This window comes from Diaphorina citri, unplaced genomic scaffold (assembly GCF_000475195.1).
Source record: "Diaphorina citri unplaced genomic scaffold, Diaci psyllid genome assembly version 1.1 scaffold1905, whole genome shotgun sequence".
NCBI classification, from domain to species: Eukaryota; Metazoa; Arthropoda; class Insecta; order Hemiptera; family Psyllidae; genus Diaphorina; species Diaphorina citri.
This window is the reverse complement of record NW_007379331.1, coordinates 9,194-23,285: the sequence shown is the minus strand read 5'-3', so window position 1 is coordinate 23,285 and position 14,092 is coordinate 9,194. Positions and strand designations below refer to the sequence as shown.

Below are 14,092 nucleotides of genomic sequence, written 5' to 3'. Positions count from 1 at the left end.
AATGTTTACTTGTTCCAAAACCAATTAAACTTCACCAGGTAAAACACTTTCGAAACCCAAATGACACCGAAATCCATATTGGTAGAAACTGGTACACCATATTGTTACAGAGGTTACTGAAAACTGGTGTACCACTTTGGTACAGACGGTATTCCACACAAGGTCTGTGCTGAGCTGGGAGGAAAAAAGGTGCCTAAAAAATATGTACATATGTAACAAATAGATATACCTATGTAATAAATAATACTACGTATTTAATATGTAGATAGAGTGCCACGGGAACATTGGTACATACCTGGCTTACAATATGGTTCATATAACATATGTACTAAGGGAGACGGGAAAAAGATGGTTGTTAACCCGTTTGGGTCCGAGTTCATACCGATCGGTAGTCTAACACCTCAGTATTATGTTTATAAACCATGGCCCTAAGTTCCACCAAACATGTTAAACAGCATTCAAAAAAACGAAACAAAAAGAGGATCTAATGTGTAGGTAAAATCTATTAACTATATCGAGAGTGAAATAAATGACTGTACAATTTTAGGCATAGGTAATAAATAAAATCTATTAAATTAATAATGTATTTTTATTGGATACAGTGATACACGTATTAAACAAAATGTGGTTATAATCTAGTCTAGGTTACAATAATATAATGGAGCATATAAATAATTATGTTTTTGGAGGGGGAAAATATTTCGGAATGTCGAATCTCATATAAAATGGGAGGAAATTTAGATCAAAACTTTGAAAAAGTATTTATAAATGAGGGCTCGGTTAGCACAGTAATAACGCGCTGGCTTGCCATGCAGAAAGTCCCAGGTTCGAATCACACCTTCGGAAAAAAAAAAGAAAAAAAAATGGACTCAGGTATTTCGATTGCAAATACATATTTCTACGAGTTACTTTCTGATGTTCTCGTGTTGCACCTAAATGGGAAGTATTATGTCTCGTTGACCCAGCACCTACATCGAAAGTATCCTCCCTGCCCATCTGATGAGGGACATACTATAGGCTGGGCATGCTACGACACAGACCACACCATACTGTTAGATCTATCCTCTCTCACATAATTATGATTTCTACAACACTAGGTTCCATTAAGGCCGTAACCCAACACCTCAATGGTGGTACATACTGGGCATTCTACGACACAGCGGGAATCGAACCCGCGGCCTAGCGCTTACAAGGCAGACGCACTACCAACTAAGCTAACTAGGCTGGCGTACCTACTTCTTGAAGAGGTTTGACAGGGGGAACTGTAACTGTTAAGGTCTTATCATCCCGAAATCGAAGAGAGAGAGCCAGCCGTTCCGAGAACGAACATTATCCGTCCAGGATAAAATCCGCTCCGGGCGGGAATAGAATCCGCAACCTGGCGCTTACAAGCTACCACTGAGAGCTCAATTATTATGTTGTCAAATGAACCCGCTAGGCTTGAACCCGCGTCCTCCTGTTTACCAGGCGATTTAACCACTATACCACCGGAGGTACTCTTTCTGGAACCGGGGGGGGGGGGCCAGGGACCCAAATGGTTTAATAGGGGACATGATGACACATACTAAATGTGCCCTAATGTATTGTCATATATCTATCTAATGTACCCAGATGTATTATACCTTTACCTATGTATTGTAATGTACCAAAATGTATTGTACCTATATCTATGTATTGTAATGTACCCGAATGTATTGTACCTCTATATGAGTGTTTTGACACTAGGTATTATGTATCTGTTTGACAATAAGGAATAATTAACAGGTGTGTTATCCGTAATATACCAGCTAGAATCCCTTTCCATGCCACACACATGTGATTGTGACAACCGTAATTATAACGTCCCAGGTAGGAGACTGCAAGTGGGTGAATGCACCAGGACCTAACCAATCACTCGAAGTCAAGTCAATAATCGCATGAATATTGAAATTTTGATGGAACATGTAGGTAGGTACCTAAAAACATCATTCAGAAATGTGCACAGATATTTGTAATGTAGAACCCCAGCATTAGACAATTATACCTGGTAATATTGTTGTTCCTAATGGTTTAACGGCATCCGTGGGTGAGTAAGTAATAGAAAGAGAGAGAAAAGAAGAGAAAGAGAAAATATAAGCGAGAGGGAGAGAGAGAGAGAAAACCTAAGCGAGAGAAGAGGGAGTAGAAAAGGAGAAGAAAAAATAAGCGAGAGAGAAGGTGAAATAGAGGAGAAAAATCTGGTGTGAACATCACACGACTTTCTTATTTGAGATGCTTATTTGAGTGTTCTTTTACCCTAACTTTTACAATATCTCTAACCGTTTTGTCGCTATTGCTGAAAACCGCCAAAAAAAACGGTCGAAATCTGTCCAAAAGCGGTCGAAATACCGCCAAGCTCAGCAACCATCTCAACGTTTTGTGTGACATCCTTGTCACATTTTTTGTGAACTATGCACATCTGTTCATAGCACTGCCTAGAATCTCGTCCAGAAGAAAGTGAATCAGGCTGAAATTAAAAACAAAATACAAACTGATTAGGCAGGTGGTAAATATTTGGAAACTAAAATGGCCCAAGTTCTTAAAATGCCGTTAGCCTTCTATATCTATAGGCCTAATAATTAAAGAAAATGTCACAGGAAATAGAGGAAAGGGACGACCCAGAACCCATTGGCTTCAAAACCTTACCCAATGGTACAATGTATCCATCGAAACATTGTTTGAGAAAGTTCGGGACCGAAACAACATCGCCACCATGATTACCAACGTTCGCTAGCGAATACGGTACAACAAGAAGAAGAAGATAGTGTACTCTTGAGTGGAAGGTAACCACTAGGCGAGGTTAACGCCAGGGGCGTTCTCTACCACCTAACCCTTAGAGCTCCATTATTATGTGGTCAATTTCTTAACTAAATGAGGATACTATTCCATACCTCGGCTGGTAACGAGGCCGCGTCCTCCTGATTATAAGGCGAGCGTATTGACCATTACACCACCCAGGCAGATTCGAAAATGGTAAGTTTGGACCAAGTTATGTGATGTAGTGGTCAGCACGGTGGATTTAGGCTTTGTAGATTGGTGGTTCGTGTCTTTAAAAGAAGACGACACCGAAGCGAATACAATAGTCCGTCCCTTATACCTTTTTATTACTATTGTAATAATAAAGGAAGGACGGACTAAAAAAGGAATAGAGGACAATATTTCTCACTTCCTGTTTTCTCTCTCCAAGTTTCCTGGCAAGTTTCTACCTACAAAGATAGACGAAACTCAAACAGGAATATAGAATGTGTGTGAGTCCTAGCTGTGGTTAAGGCCAAAGGGACTTTTCAGCCTTAATAGGACAGGAAAAACAAGGTAAATTTTTATTATTATTTGAAGTAAATGTGTAAATTTCCATAAATATGAAGCCATTTTGCCTTATATGTTTGTACATTGTAGGCAAGTAAAACCTCCCTATCTACCTTCTACCTTCTGTTAAGTAGCTGTTTGTAGCTCAGAAAAATATGTTTGTGACTTTAGACTTGAAAGATAGACGGATTCAAAACATGCAATATCACCTTCTCTCCCTTATCCACGTCATCTTTAAGTAGTTCAGTGATAATAATAATTATAATAGTGCTTATTTATACTGCTCGCCTAGGACTGAAAAGTCCCTTTACTCCAGCAGTAGGCTACTACTATTATTGTGGTCAAATTCTCAAATTATATTGAGGATAAAATTCCATACCTCGGCTGGGATTGAACCCACGCCCTCCTGTTTACCAGGCGAGCGCCTTGACCACTACACCACCGAGGTAGGTTGTAATGTCCTCTTCTCTTCGTTTTCGGGACGATAAGACCTTAAGTTGTGTCCACACATAGTCGAAGGCCGTCGATCGACACGACGCGACGGCCGGTCACCTTTAGCATTTACAGTTCCCTCTGTCAAAAAATCTGGTGTGAACATCACACGACTTTCCTTAAATTATGATTTCTACAACACTAGGTTCCATTAAGGCCGTAACCCAGCACCTCAATGGTGGTACATACTATAGGCTGGGCATGCTACGACACAGACCACACCATACTGTTAGATCTATCCTCTCTCACATATGATTTCTACTACACTAGGTTCCATCAACGCCGTGTCCACACATCTGTTCATAGCACTGCCTAGAATCTCGTCCAGAAGAAAGTGAATCAGGCTGAAATTAAAAACAAAATACAAACTGATTAGGCAATATTTGGAAACTAAAATGGCCCAAGTTCTTAAAATGCCGTTAGCCTTCTATAGGCCCCACCTAATAATTAAATAATAACATACTCTTGAGTGGAAGGTAACCACTAGGCGAGGTTAACGCCAGAGGCGTTCTCTACCACCTAACCCTTAGAGCTCCATTATTATGTGGTCAATTTCTTAACTAAATGAGGATACTATTCCATACCTCGGCTGGTAACGAGGCCGCGCCCTCCTGATTATAAGGCGAGCGTATTGACCATTACACCACCCAGGCAGATTCGAAAATGGACCAAGTTTGGACCAAGTTACGTGATGTAGTGGTCAGCACGGTGGATTTAGGGTTTGTAGATTGGTGGTTCGAGTCTTTAAAAGAAGAGATCACATCTGTTCATAGCACTGCCTAGAATCTCGTCCAGAAGAAAGTGAATCAGGCTGAAATTAAAAACAAAATACAAACTGATTAGGCAATATTTGGAAACTAAAATGGCCCAAGTTCTTAAAATGCCGTTAGCCTTCTATAGGCCCCACCTAATAATTAAATAATAACATAGGTACTCTTGAGTGGAAGGTAACCACTAGGCGAGATTAACGCCAACGCCAGAGGCGTTCTCTACCGCCTAACCCTTAGAGCTCCATTATTATGTGGTCAATTTCTTAACTAAATGAGGATAGGCAATATTTGGAAACTAAAATGGCCCAAGTTCTTAAAATGCCGTTAGCCTTCTATAGGCCCCACCTAATAATTAAATAATAACATACTCTTGAGTGGAAGGTAACCACTAGGCGAGGTTAACGCCAGAGGCGTTCTCTACCACCTAACCCTTAGAGCTCCATTATTATGAGGTCAATTTCTTAACTAAATGAGGATACTATTCCATGCCTCGGCTGGTAACGAGGCCGCGCCCTCCTGATTATAAGGCGAGCGTATTGACCATTACACCACCCAGGCAGATTCGAAAATGGACCAAGTTATGTGATGTAGTGGTCAGCACGGTGGATTTAGGGTTTGTAGATTGGTGGTTCGAGTCTTTAAAAGAAGAGGTCAGGTGCTGGGTCAACACGAGAACACCAGAAAGTAACCCGTTGAAATATTTGCAATCGAAAATCGAGTTCAAATTTTTGTCGATGGTGGCATTCGAACCCGGGACTTTCTGCATGGCAAGCAAGCGCGTTACCACTGGACTAACCGTGCCCTTTGTTTTTAACATCGATAATACCGCCATTGGGGTAGTGGTCAAGATACTCGCCTAGTAACCAAGAGGACACCAGTTCAAATCCCTCAAAAATTCCAAAGAAAAGGCTAAAAAAAGACTCTGTCGGCAGTTCAACCTGGTGTGTTACCTACTCGGCCACAGAGGTTATAAGAGTGGAGGACATAAATTAGGTACACTTACTTTTCATCAGATACGAATCTCCACAGATAGAGTTGTAGATAATGCAGATCTACTTGTACTTGTTGAAATCCGTAGCGACTAAACGTCTTCAGCCGAACGCACTCCAGTAACGTCTGAAATCAGAATACAAATACAGTCAACACTACAGAAAGGTGAAAATGAAAGCTGGGTCAGTATTCGCGTGGTCTGTGTCGTAGTATACCCATCCCATGTCCCCCATCAGATGGGCGAGAAGAGACACAATACTTCCCATTGGTGCTGGGTCAACACTAGAACACCAGAGATTGACCTGTTGAATTTATCCACCTTGAACACTTGTGGAGAAACTGAAAGCCCTTGAAGAGGTCTGATAGAGGGAATTTTAACTTCAGAGGTCATATCGTCCGAAAATGGAAGATTAAAGGAAAACAACATACGAGAAAGCCAGCCAGGAACTAACCTTATCTGTTAAGCCCAAAGTTCGCCTCGGGCGGGAATCGAACCCGCGACCGGGCCCTTAAGAGGTTGCTCAAAGTCTGTTATTTATTAGAAGGAGACAGTTTTGTGCTAAAAGTATTGTGTTCTCCCTGTTGGTTTAAAAAATATGTATGGTCGATCAGTTTAGACTAGTGTACTTACCTGTACCTGGGGTGCACCCAGTAGTACGTGTACCCGGGTAGCGATGAGATACCTCCTAGTGTACTTACCTGTACCCTGTACCTGGGGTGCACCCAGTAGTACGTGTACCCGGGTAGCGATGAGATAGGGATGAGATACCTCCTAGTGTACTTACCTGTACCTGGGGTGCACCCAGTAGTACGTGTACCCGGGTAGCGATGAGATACCTCCTAGTGTACTTACCTGTACCTGGGGTGCACCCAGGTAGCGATGAGATACCTCCTAGTGTACTTACCTGTACCTGGGGTGCACCCAGTAGTACGTGTACCCGGGTAGCGATGAGATACCTCCTAATGTACTTACCTGTACCCTGTACCTGGGGTGCACCCAGTAGTACGTGTACCCGGGTAGCGATGAGATACCTCCTAGTGTACTTACCTGTACCTGGGGTGCACCCAGGTAGCGATGAGATACCTCCTAGTGTACTTACCTGTACCTGGGGTGCACCCAGTAGTACGTGTACCCGGGTAGCGATGAGATACCTCCTAGTGTACTTACCTGTACCTGGGGTGCACCCAGGTAGCGATGAGATACCTCCTAGTGTACTTACCTGTACCTGGGGTGCACCCAGTAGTACGTGTACCCGGGTAGCGATGAGATACCTCCTTTTTTTTTTAGACCAAAAGGAACCATAAATCGAGTGATAATCATTACTTTTTAATACTTCGAAAATAAGGGCCAGTCTAGTGTACACACGGGGTTGACACTTTTCATTAGCCTCTCAATCAGCCCTAGGGTGCTTGCTCTCGACTAACATTCGGTTTTGGCTACAAACTTTTTACTGAACCTTTTTTTTAAGAGGTTTGACAGAGAGAACTGCAACTGCTATGGTCTTATCGTCCCGAAATCGAAGAGAGAAGGAAGACAGGATAGGAGAAAGCCAGCCGTTTCGAGAACGAACATTATCCCATCAGGATAAAATCCGCCCGGGGCGGGAATCGAACCCGCGGCCTAGCGGTTACAAGGCAGACGCACTAACAACTAAGCTAACTAGGCTGGCTTACTGAACCTTTGTTGTTTCTTTATCAAGGGAAATTTCAGGCTGGTATACTCCCTGTTTAAAGTCCCCCAGCCAGACTACAAATGCTAGTGTAAGTACCTACTACACAAATATTTAGAACACAAAAGTGTGCTACAACATGAACATTTACGCATTAGGTCTCTAAATATTCGTATGTAATTATTTATGTATTCTTCAAATAAATATTTCCAATTAAGTGTTCAGCCCAGTTTTCTGTCGGGTGATTTTCCATTGGGTTTTATTTTTTGTTAAATTTCTGAACTAAATGTGTGCTTTTCTCTGTGCTACTTCATTACCTTTTATGTTTAAGGTAGATACCTATTTTTATACGAATTAGTTTGTACCTAATTGGATGAGATAGCGATGAGATACCTCCTAGTGTACTTACCTGTACCTGGAGTGTACCCAGTAGTACGTGTACCCGGGTAGCGATGAGATAGGGATGAGATACCTCCTAGTGTACTTACCTGTACCTGGAGTGCACCCAGTAGTACGTGTACCCGGGTAGCGATGAGATAGGGATGAGATAATTATCTCCTAGTGTACTTACCTGTACCTGGAGTGTACCCAGTAGTACGTGTACCCGGGTAGCGATGAGATACCTCCTAGTGTACTTACCTGTACCTGGAAGTGGTCAAGGCGCTCGCCTGGTAAAGAGGAGGGCGTGGGTTCAATCCCAGCCGAGGTATGGAATTTTATCCTCAATATAATTTGAGACTTTGACCACAATGTTATAAGTAGCCTACTGCTGGAGTAAAGGGACTTTTCAGTCCTATGCGAGCAGTATAAATAAGCACTATTATTATTATTATTACCTACTTCTACTCTTTTCTTTAAGTGGGTCAAAAATAAACCAACACAGTCACTTTATTGGTTTATGTGCTTAGCTAACTTTTCTTACCTTCAAGCTGAGTGTAACTAGTGACGTCACAATACTACTCCTATCCAACGTGACGTCACTGAATATATCCACACGGTCCGAGAACAGTTTGCTGATGGCTAGAGTGTGTGACGTCATCATATTACTCGCTCCTCCCGTGCTGGCTCCGTGCAGACTCCATGCCCCTCCACCTGAAATATTAAACAGTTGACACACTGAGAAAAAGCTATGGTTTCGGAAGCCCAATCGAGTGACTGGGTTCCAGAACTCTCATATATCAGGAGCATTCCGACACCCTAAATCAGGGGAAATAACCCAATAATAGAGTTCTTCCCTCCCCTCCATGCCCCTCCACCTGAAATATTAAACAGTTGACACACTGAGAAAAAGCTATGGTTTCGGAAGCCCAATCGAGTGACTGGGTTCCGGAACTCTCATATATCAGGAGCATTCCGACACCCTAAATCAGGGGAAATAACCCAATAATAGAGTTCTTCCCTCCTAAGTCTCCTCGAACTTTTGGAACCCTAGCAGTAATGTTTTCTCCGTAAAGTTCCATTTATTTTTAAATGTGTACCTAAATCAGTAAAAAAATAATAATCATTGAGGGGTATAGGTACCCATTCTCATGGTTTAAAATAAAGTTCCATTTATTTTTAAATGTGTACCTAAATCAGTAAAAACAATAATCATTGAGGGGTATAGGTACCCATTCTCATGGTTTAAAATAACTTTGTTGAGAATGGGGAGTTCCGTTACTAAAAGATTAGCAGGTTGCCCGTGCTTCACGGCAAGTTGATCAAATCTGGAGAATATCAATTTCCTAAAAATCCTCCTTTGTTTATTGAACATCTAGATATCTAGAACATAATAAAGATATTCCTAGCAAATTTCAGCTTACCTAGGTGTTGGGTAGTGTTTGAATGGATCTCACTTTTATAAATAGTAAAATTAATAAAATATGGATTAAAAGAAAGATGAACTTACCTGTACCTGGGGTGCACCCAGTAGTACGTGTACCCGGGTAGCGATGAGATACCTCCTAGTGTACTTACCTGTACCTGGGGTGCACCCAGTAGTACGTGTACCTGGGTAGCGATGAGATACCTCCTAGTGTACTTACCTGTACCTGGGGTGCACCCAGTAGTACGTGTACCTGGGTAGCGATGAGATACCTCCTAGTGTACTTACCTGTACCTGGGGTGCACCCAGTAGTACGTGTACCTGGGTAGCGATGAGATACCTCCTAGTGTACTTACCTGTACCTGGGGTGCACCCAGTAGTACGTGTACCTGGGTAGCGATGAGATACCTCCTAGTGTACTTACCTGTACCTGGGGTGCACCCAGTAGTACGTGTACCTGGGTAGCGATGAGATACCTCCTAGTGTACTTACCTGTACCTGGGGTGCACCCAGTAGTACGTGTACCTGGGTAGCGATGAGATACCTCCTAGTGTACTTACCTGTACCTGGGGTGCACCCAGTAGTACGTGTACCTGGGTAGCGATGAGATACCTCCTAGTGTACTTACCTGTACCTGGGGTGCACCCAGTAGTACGTGTACCTGGGTAGCGATGAGATACCTCCTAGTGTACTTACCTGTACCTGGGGTGCACCCAGTAGTACGTGTACCTGGGTAGCGATGAGATACCTCCTAGTGTACTTACCTGTACCTGGGGTGCACCCAGTAGTACGTGTACCTGGGTAGCGATGAGATACCTCCTAGTGTACTTACCTGTACCTGGGGTGCACCCAGTAGTACGTGTACCTGGGTAGCGATGAGATACCTCCTAGTGTACTTACCTGTACCTGGGGTGCACCCAGTAGTACGTGTACCTGGGTAGCGATGAGATACCTCCTAGTGTACTTACCTGTACCTGGGGTGCACCCAGTAGTACGTGTACCTGGGTAGCGATGAGATACCTCCTAGTGTACTTACCTGTACCTGGGGTGCACCCAGTAGTACGTGTACCTGGGTAGCGATGAGATACCTCCTAGTGTACTTACCTGTACCTGGGGTGCACCCAGTAGTACGTGTACCTGGGTAGCGATGAGATACCTCCTAGTGTACTTACCTGTACCTGGGGTGCACCCAGTAGTACGTGTACCTGGGTAGCGATGAGATACCTCCTAGTGTACTTACCTGTACCTGGGGTGCACCCAGTAGTACGTGTACCTGGGTAGCGATGAGATACCTCCTAGTGTACTTACCTGTACCTGGGGTGCACCCAGTAGTACGTGTACCTGGGTAGCGATGAGATACCTCCTAGTGTACTTACCTGTACCTGGGGTGCACCCAGTAGTACGTGTACCTGGGTAGCGATGAGATACCTCCTAGTGTACTTACCTGTACCTGGGGTGCACCCAGTAGTACGTGTACCTGGGTAGCGATGAGATACCTCCTAGTGTACTTACCTGTACCTGGGGTGCACCCAGTAGTACGTGTACCTGGGTAGCGATGAGATACCTCCTAGTGTACTTACCTGTACCTGGGGTGCACCCAGTAGTACGTGTACCTGGGTAGCGATGAGATACCTCCTAGTGTACTTACCTGTACCTGGGGTGCACCCAGTAGTACGTGTACCTGGGTAGCGATGAGATACCTCCTAGTGTACTTACCTGTACCTGGGGTGCACCCAGTAGTACGTGTACCTGGGTAGCGATGAGATACCTCCTAGTGTACTTACCTGTACCTGGGGTGCACCCAGTAGTACGTGTACCTGGGTAGCGATGAGATACCTCCTAGTGTACTTACCTGTACCTGGGGTGCACCCAGTAGTACGTGTACCTGGGTAGCGATGAGATACCTCCTAGTGTACTTACCTGTACCTGGGGTGCACCCAGTAGTACGTGTACCTGGGTAGCGATGAGATACCTCCTAGTGTACTTACCTGTACCTGGGGTGCACCCAGTAGTACGTGTACCTGGGTAGCGATGAGATACCTCCTAGTGTACTTACCTGTACCTGGGGTGCACCCAGTAGTACGTGTACCTGGGTAGCGATGAGATACCTCCTAGTGTACTTACCTGTACCTGGGGTGCACCCAGTAGTACGTGTACCTGGGTAGCGATGAGATACCTCCTAGTGTACTTACCTGTACCTGGGGTGCACCCAGTAGTACGTGTACCTGGGTAGCGATGAGATACCTCCTAGTGTACTTACCTGTACCTGGGGTGCACCCAGTAGTACGTGTACCTGGGTAGCGATGAGATACCTCCTAGTGTACTTACCTGTACCTGGGGTGCACCCAGTAGTACGTGTACCTGGGTAGCGATGAGATACCTCCTAGTGTACTTACCTGTACCTGGGGTGCACCCAGTAGTACGTGTACCTGGGTAGCGATGAGATACCTCCTAGTGTACTTACCTGTACCTGGGGTGCACCCAGTAGTACGTGTACCTGGGTAGCGATGAGATACCTCCTAGTGTACTTACCTGTACCTGGGGTGCACCCAGTAGTACGTGTACCTGGGTAGCGATGAGATACCTCCTAGTGTACTTACCTGTACCTGGGGTGCACCCAGTAGTACGTGTACCTGGGTAGCGATGAGATACCTCCTAGTGTACTTACCTGTACCTGGGGTGCACCCAGTAGTACGTGTACCTGGGTAGCGATGAGATACCTCCTAGTGTACTTACCTGTACCTGGGGTGCACCCAGTAGTACGTGTACCTGGGTAGCGATGAGATACCTCCTAGTGTACTTACCTGTACCTGGGGTGCACCCAGTAGTACGTGTACCTGGGTAGCGATGAGATACCTCCTAGTGTACTTACCTGTACCTGGGGTGCACCCAGTAGTACGTGTACCTGGGTAGCGATGAGATACCTCCTAGTGTACTTACCTGTACCTGGGGTGCACCCAGTAGTACGTGTACCTGGGTAGCGATGAGATACCTCCTAGTGTACTTACCTGTACCTGGGGTGCACCCAGTAGTACGTGTACCTGGGTAGCGATGAGATACCTCCTAGTGTACTTACCTGTACCTGGGGTGCACCCAGTAGTACGTGTACCTGGGTAGCGATGAGATACCTCCTAGTGTACTTACCTGTACCTGGGTGCACCCAGTAGTACGTGTACCCGGGTAGCGATGAGATACCTCCTAGTGTACTTACCTGTACCTGGAGTGTACCCAGTAGTACGTGTACCCGGGTAGCGATGAGATACCTCCTAGTGTACTTACCTGTACCTGGGGTGCACCCAGTAGTACGTGTACCTGGGTAGCGATGAGATACCTCCTAGTGTACTTACCTGTACCTGGGGTGCACCCAGTAGTACGTGTACCCGGGTAGCGATGAGATACCTCCTAGTGTACTTACCTGTACCTGGGGTGCACCCAGTAGTACGTGTACCCGGGTAGCGATGAGATAGGGATGAGATACCTCCCAGGGTACGTTGGGAGGAGTCGGAACTACGCGAGGTGGAACGTGGGACTTCCTCGAATAGGGAACCCACCTGTGAATATAGATTAGAGAATTAGCATCGCACACCCAGATTCAAGAAGAAAATTACATATGACCCTAAAACATAGGGTGCACCCTGTATGGAAAACGATGAGGGTTGTTGGGTCAAATACAATGAAATATTCTATTTCTTGATGGAAGACTCAGTAACTTTGTGAAGTTCCATAACAATAGATGTAAAAGAAAATATTGTCATCCAACATACACAATGAAGCCAAAATTCAAATCAATCCGACGAGTAGAGGTGGCTCTAAATTTAGTTACAAAATTTGACTCAAACAATCAGAAGAGGTCTCAAACTAAGTAAAACCATGTGTATTGTTTTGTACAAAGCTTCTGGTACCTGAGATCAATCAATGTGATTTCTCAATATTTAGCCTTAAGATACCAGGCTATTAATTGATTAAAACCATGTAAAAATAGTGTAGTGTTTAATTTCGTAGCAATGAAACGACTGCTACACTGGACTCAAGTGGTCTGTGTCGTAGCATGCCCATCCCGTAGTATGCCTCTCATCAGATGGGCGAGAGTAGACACAATACTTCCCATTTAGGTGCTGGGTCAACACGAGGACAGCAGAAAGCAACCCGTTGAAATATTTGCAATCGAAAAAAAGAGTACAAATTTTTATCGATGGTGGGAATCGAACGCGGGACCTTCTTACCTGATTATCAACCAGTGTAAGCTCTTCTATAATTCTTTTCATGACAGCTCTTACATTCCGGGGTTCGATTCCATGTAGCCAATCCTTCGCCTCAACACTCTTCCTTAACATTTGAGATATAATCTGGAATGGGGAGTAGAAAAAGTTAGCGTTTATGATATATGATTTGACAAATACGAAAAATATTCTTAATATTTTCAACAGAATCTGACAATAAAAAGTCGAAGGGACTTTAAAGGTTTGGACTCAGATAGAGGGAACTGTAACAACAGAGGTCATATTGTCCTCGAAAGCGAAAAGAGAAGGAAGACAGGATAGGAGAAAACCAGCCGTTCCGAGAACGAATCTTAACTGTTCCAGATAAAGTGCACTCTGGGTAGGAATCGATCCCGCGGCCTAGCGCTCATAAGGCATTAATACGCAACAAATTTAGCACGAAATACATATTTTTGGTATGTATTCTATGAATGGGGGTACATCCCAACAAAAATAGACAGGACATTTTATTAAAGTTAAAAAGAAAGTGGAAAAAAAAGGAAATTGCTTCTTTTTTGTACTACCTATTATTGTTTGTTATACCCATGTTTGTTCTGTCTTATTGAAAAATAAAGTTAATTATCATTTTGAAAAAAAAAAAAAAAAAAAAAAAAAAAAAAAAAAAAAAAATTTTCTTTTTTTTTTTTTTTTTTTTTTTTTTTTTTTTTTTCACCGACAAATCGACTGGTGCCACTTTAAAAACTACCCGATCCACAGTTGAAGAGTTACGGGTTCGAAACTCGGTAAATTCAATTCAAATTGTAAATTTTATCCCAATCCCCC

General features: G+C 43.9%; 1 protein-coding gene across 1 annotated transcript in view; it reads right to left on the bottom strand.

Annotated features, from left to right (window-relative positions):
* Positions 1-550: 550 nt before the first annotated feature.
* Positions 551-14,092, bottom strand: part of LOC103517600 (vacuolar protein sorting-associated protein 51 homolog) — a 22,727-nt gene continuing 9,185 nt past the window's right edge. Inside the window, exons 2-7 of the mRNA XM_008482644.2 lie at positions 13,274-13,396; positions 12,466-12,601; positions 8,169-8,338; positions 5,590-5,702; positions 4,021-4,160; positions 551-1,149 (exon numbers count right to left, since the gene is read on the bottom strand). Coding sequence (XP_008480866.1) covers positions 4,052-4,160; positions 5,590-5,702; positions 8,169-8,338; positions 12,466-12,601; positions 13,274-13,396 — 651 coding nt within the window. The 3' untranslated portion in view covers positions 551-1,149; positions 4,021-4,051. The remainder of the gene's footprint in view (positions 1,150-4,020; positions 4,161-5,589; positions 5,703-8,168; positions 8,339-12,465; positions 12,602-13,273; positions 13,397-14,092) is intronic.